Source organism: Babylonia areolata, chromosome 17 (assembly GCF_041734735.1).
Source record: "Babylonia areolata isolate BAREFJ2019XMU chromosome 17, ASM4173473v1, whole genome shotgun sequence".
NCBI lineage: Eukaryota > Metazoa > Mollusca > Gastropoda > Neogastropoda > Buccinidae > Babylonia > Babylonia areolata.
Genome location: NC_134892.1, coordinates 9,066,954 through 9,071,953, shown reverse-complemented (window position 1 = coordinate 9,071,953; position 5,000 = coordinate 9,066,954). Strand labels below are relative to the sequence as shown.

General features: G+C 45.9%; 1 protein-coding gene across 4 annotated transcripts in view; it reads left to right on the top strand.

The window, feature by feature from the left end:
- LOC143291635 (uncharacterized) overlaps positions 1-5,000 on the top strand; it is a 171,379-nt gene that overhangs the window by 94,168 nt on the left and 72,211 nt on the right. For all 4 annotated transcript variants that reach the window (XM_076601603.1, XM_076601604.1, XM_076601602.1 and 1 more), the window contains 4 exons: positions 437-597; positions 1,405-1,531; positions 2,891-3,099; positions 4,491-4,805. In XM_076601603.1, the coding sequence (XP_076457718.1) occupies positions 437-597; positions 1,405-1,531; positions 2,891-3,099; positions 4,491-4,805 (812 nt within the window). The remainder of the gene's footprint in view (positions 1-436; positions 598-1,404; positions 1,532-2,890; positions 3,100-4,490; positions 4,806-5,000) is intronic.

Below are 5,000 nucleotides of genomic sequence, written 5' to 3'. Positions count from 1 at the left end.
GCTGCTCTCCTACCTTTTGTGTTGTTGCTCTCCTACATTTTACGGGTTATATCTTGTTGCTGCTCTCCTTCATTTTGTCAGACATTGTTTAATAAATTTGGCATTGTTCATCCAGTCAAGAAAAGTGTGTGTGTGTGTGTGTGTGTGTGTGTGTGTGTGTGTGTGTGCGTGCGTGCGTGTGTGTGTGAGAGTGTGTGCGTGTGCGTGTGCATGTGTGTGTGTGTGTGTGTGTGTGTGTGTGTGTGTGTGTGTGTGTGTGTGTGTGTGTGTGTGTGTGTGTGTGTGCATATCTGTCTGTGTGTCTGTGTGTTAATGGATGCTTATTGATTTACAAAAAAAAAAAAAAAAAAAAAATGGATATGAGTGTTTGTGGATACACATAAACACATGTTCATGGATGTTTATGGACTCACAATAAATATATCTGTTTCTGCAGCAACTCCTTCATCTGGTCGGGGTGCTGACAGACGCGGGCAAGCCTGTCATGCTGGTGGGAGAGAACGGCTGTGGGAAAACCGCCATCATCAACGAACGCATCCGTACAGTGTGTTCCGGGGAGGTCGCGGAGGTCTTGTCGCTCACCGTGTACGCCAACAGGTGTGGAAGTTTGCTTCTTTGGTTCTTACTGTGTCCGCGTTCCGTTTTTGATTTTTTCAGTCTTTGTGCATGCTTGACAGTGGCTCTGGAACTAATTTGGAATAATATTGGAAATATTGCATCTCTCAAACTGAATCAGAAAAAATCTGCATTATCTCTAGTGTAGAACTGGGAGAAAAAATTGTGTCTCTGGAGTGGAAAAAAATGCTAGTTATCCGTTGAGTTGCATTGGAAGAATCTTAACTGTCTGGGAGAACAATTGGAAAAAATCATATTTCTGGAATAGGACTGGGAAAATCCTAATGATCAGTGGAGTGGAACTGGAAAAATCCAACATTACTATCTGTGGAGTGCATCTCTAGAATCAAATTGAAAAAAAAATCCTGGTAGTTATCTCTGGAGTGGAACTGGAAAACTCCTGTACAGCTATCTCTGGAGTACATTTCTGGAGTCAAATTGGAAAAAAAATCCTGCTGATTATACCTGGACACAGACTGAAAAAATCCTGTCTGGGGTCGATTTGGAAAAAATCCCATGTAACTATCTCTGGAGTACATCTTTGGGGTCAAACTGGAAAAAAACCTGTTAATCATCTCAGGAATGGACTTAGAGAAATCCTATTTCTGGAGTCGAAATGGAAAAAATCCAATCTGGAGTCAGATTAGATACGTTCTATCTGTGGAGCAGAATGGAAGAACCATATCTGGAGTCGAATTTGAAAGAAAACAAAACCTATCTTTGAGTCGAAGTGAAAAATCATATCTCTGGGGTCGATCTGGAAAAAGATGCTGTCTGTTCCTCCAACAGGTTCACAAATGCTCGCCTGCTGTTTGATCGCGTGGACGAACGTCTGGAGTGGAAACATGGCCGTACCCACGTTCCTAAGGGCAACAAACGACTGCTGTGCTTGATCGATGACATCAACCTGTCACAGGTGAGTGAGTCAGTGTGTGTGTGTGTGTGGGGGGGGGGTGGAGGGAGGGGGGGGGGCGGGGGGGGGGGTGCGTGTGTGTGTGTGTGTATGTGTGTGTGTGTGTGAGTGTGTGTGTGGGTGGGTGGGTGTGGGTGCGCGTGTGTGTGTGAGTGTGTGTTATGTGTGTGTGTGTTTGTGAGTGTGTGTGTGTTTGTGCGTTTTGTGTGTGTGTTGGTGTGTTTGTAAGTGAGCGTGTTTGTGTGTATGTTTGTGTGTTTGTTTGTTTGTTTGTTTGTGTGTGTGTGTGTGTGTGTGTGTTTTGTGTGAGTTTGTGAGCGTGTGTGTGTGTTTGTGTGTTCATGTGTGTGTGTGTTGGTGTGTTTGTAAGTGAGTGTGTATGTGTATGTGTGGGGGTGTGTTGTGTGTGTGTGTGTGTGTGTGTGTGTGTGTGTGTTAGTGTGCATTGACTGTTTTATATCTCTGTCTTTTTCTTCATTTGTTGTGTCAGTCATTTTTGCCTGCCTGTATGTTATTACGCCTGAACGTTTTTCTCAACACACACACATACAAAAAAGCCTTTAACCAACACCTGAAACATTTTTTTTCCACAACACCTAAGCAAAAATTATTTTCCACACACCTGAAAATGTTCGTTCCTAACACTTAGATACAATTGCATAACACCTGAACATTTTTGTCCTAACGCCTGAACATTTTTTTCTCAACACCCGGGAAAAAAATCTTTCCCCAACACCTGAACGCCCCTGCCCCCCAAACTTTTCACAACACCCGAAAAAACTTTTCCCAACACCTGAAAAAACAACAAGAACCTAACACCTGGAAAAAAAATTGGTTCCCCAACACATGAAACCCCCCCCCACAGAAACGTTACCCAACACATGAAAACCCCCCCCACAGAAACGTTACCCAACACCTGAAAAAAAAGAAAAAAAAATTAACAACGCTGGGGAAAACAAACGTTTCCAACATCTGAAAAAAATTCTTTCCCAACAGCAGCAAAGAACAACTTTAATTACACATACTTAACCGTTACCCAACTAGTGCAGACTCCGGCAGGGGTCTGACATTCCTGTCCTGTGCAAACTACTATCCGCCTATGCGGAGAAAACGAAACTACGGCCGATAACCTCCCGGAAGTAGGAGTCTGCACTAGTTGGGTCACGGTAAGTATGTTATTTAAACGTAATTTTAGATAGAAAATTTCCTTTTTCCCCAACACCTGAAAAAAAAACCCAACCCCCCCCCCCCCCCCTCCCGAAAAAAACAACAACAACAAAAAACAACAACCCCAAAACACGTTCCCCAACAACTAAAGAAAAACAAACCTTTTCCCCCCCTAACACCTGAACACCAACACAGGTGGACAGCTTCGGACACCAGACGGCCTGTGAACTGGTACGTGAGCACCTGGACGACGGTGGGTTCTACAGCCCGTCCACCCACACCTGGCGCTATGTAAAGAATGTCACCTACGTGACCACGCTCAACCCGCGCACCACTGCCGCCACCCCTGGGCCCAGCCACCGCCTCCTCAGGCACTTCGCCATCTTCGGGTGCCCCTACCCCGGGTGGGTGAAGTCTGGGTGGTGTGTTGTGGTGGGGGATGTTGGTGGAATGGTTGGGGGTGGAGGGAGAGGAGGAGGGGGATGGGGGTTGGGGGGAAGGACGGGTGTGGGGGAAGGTGTGTGTGTGGGTTTGTGATGTGTGTGTGTGTGGAGGGAAGGTGTGTGTGTTTGTAGTGTGTGTGTGTGTGTGTGTGTATAGGGAAGATGTGTGAGTGTGTGTTTGTGATGTGTGTGTGTGTGTGTGTGTGGAGAGAGAGAGAGGGAGAGGGAGAGAGAGAGAGAGAGAGAACCACTAGTGAATGACCACTATGTCAAAAACAACAAGAACAAAAAATTAGGAATTCACCAGCTTGAAATATGATCCCCAAAAATAATTACCATGGCAGAATCAACCAAGTAGCCATAAAAAAACAGCAACAAACAACAACAGCAACAACAAACAAACACCAAAACACCAATGTTAACAATGTAACACTGACAGCAACCCAGGCAATGACCAGGCAGTGACTGTTGTTCAAAAACCAATGCAGACAGTACAAGTACACAAATATATATGCGTGAACTCAAGGCCTGACTAGCCTGGCATACATTTTGTATATGTTGTAGGTGTAGTTGGGTTACGCTGCTGATCAGGCATCTGCTTGGCAGATGTGGTGTAGTGTATATGGATTTGTCTGAACGCAGTGACGCCTCCTTGAGCTACTGAAACTGTAGTTGTATGGTTCACTCATTACACCCACACAAATATATCTACATACACTCAACGCCTGACTTAATTTGGTTGGGATTATGCTACTGGTTGATCGGGCTTTCGCCTATAAACAGATGTGATGTAACGTGTATAGATTCGTCCCGAACGCAGTGACGGTAATAATAATAATAATAATAATAATAATAATGGTATTTATATAGCGCTGAATCTCGTGCAGAGACAAATAAATCAAAGCGCTTTCGCACCAGTCATTCACACGCGTGCATAACTCTAAAACTGGAGAAGTTTCAGTTTCAGTTTCAGTAGCTCAAGGAGGCGTCACTGCGTTCGGACAAATCCATATACGCTACACCACATCTGCCAAGCAGATGCCTGACCAGCAGCGTAACCCAACGCGCTTAGTCAGGCCTTGAGAAAAAAAAAGAAAAGAAAAAAAGAGGTGAATAAATAATAGGTGGAGAAACTAAAACTGGAGAAACTAAAGACAAGGAAGAGGCAGGGAAGGGAGGGCTATTTTGGGAAGAAGTGGGTCCTTGAGAGAAACTGAAACTGAAACTGAAAACGATAATATCCCAATTTTAGCGTCCTAAATTCCTGGAGCAGTTAATATCCGATTTAGATGCTGAAATTGGACATTACCCAGAAAACTCATGAAGTGACTACGGCTGACGACTCTCAACAGAGACAAGGAGCTACAGACAGTGTTCACCACTCTCCTGGGCACACACTTCTTCACGCCGGAACTCTCCGGCGGTGGTGGCGCCGGTGGTAGTGGTGGTGGTGGAGGGGGTACCGGCTCTTCTGCGGCCCAGCACCTGGGGATCTCTGATGACAAGGTGAGCCTCCGACTGCAGGGAGAGGAGATGATGCGCGACGTCATCGGGTCCCTGGTGTGCGTGACGGTGGAGCTGCACAACCGCATGAGAACCATGTTCCTGCCCACCGCCCAGCGCTGCCACTACATCTTCACTGCACGGGACCTCGCCAACATCTTCAGGTGAGTGGCTACCTGGGTTTACATGTTCAGGTGAGTTGCTACCTGGGTTTACATGTTCAGGTGACAGGCTGCTTCGGGTTACAATCTTCAGGTGAGTGGCTACCTGGGTTTACATCTTCAGGTGAGAGTCTGCTTCGGCTTACAATCTTCAGGTGAGTGGCTGCCTGGGTTTACATCTTCAGGTGAGTGGCTGCT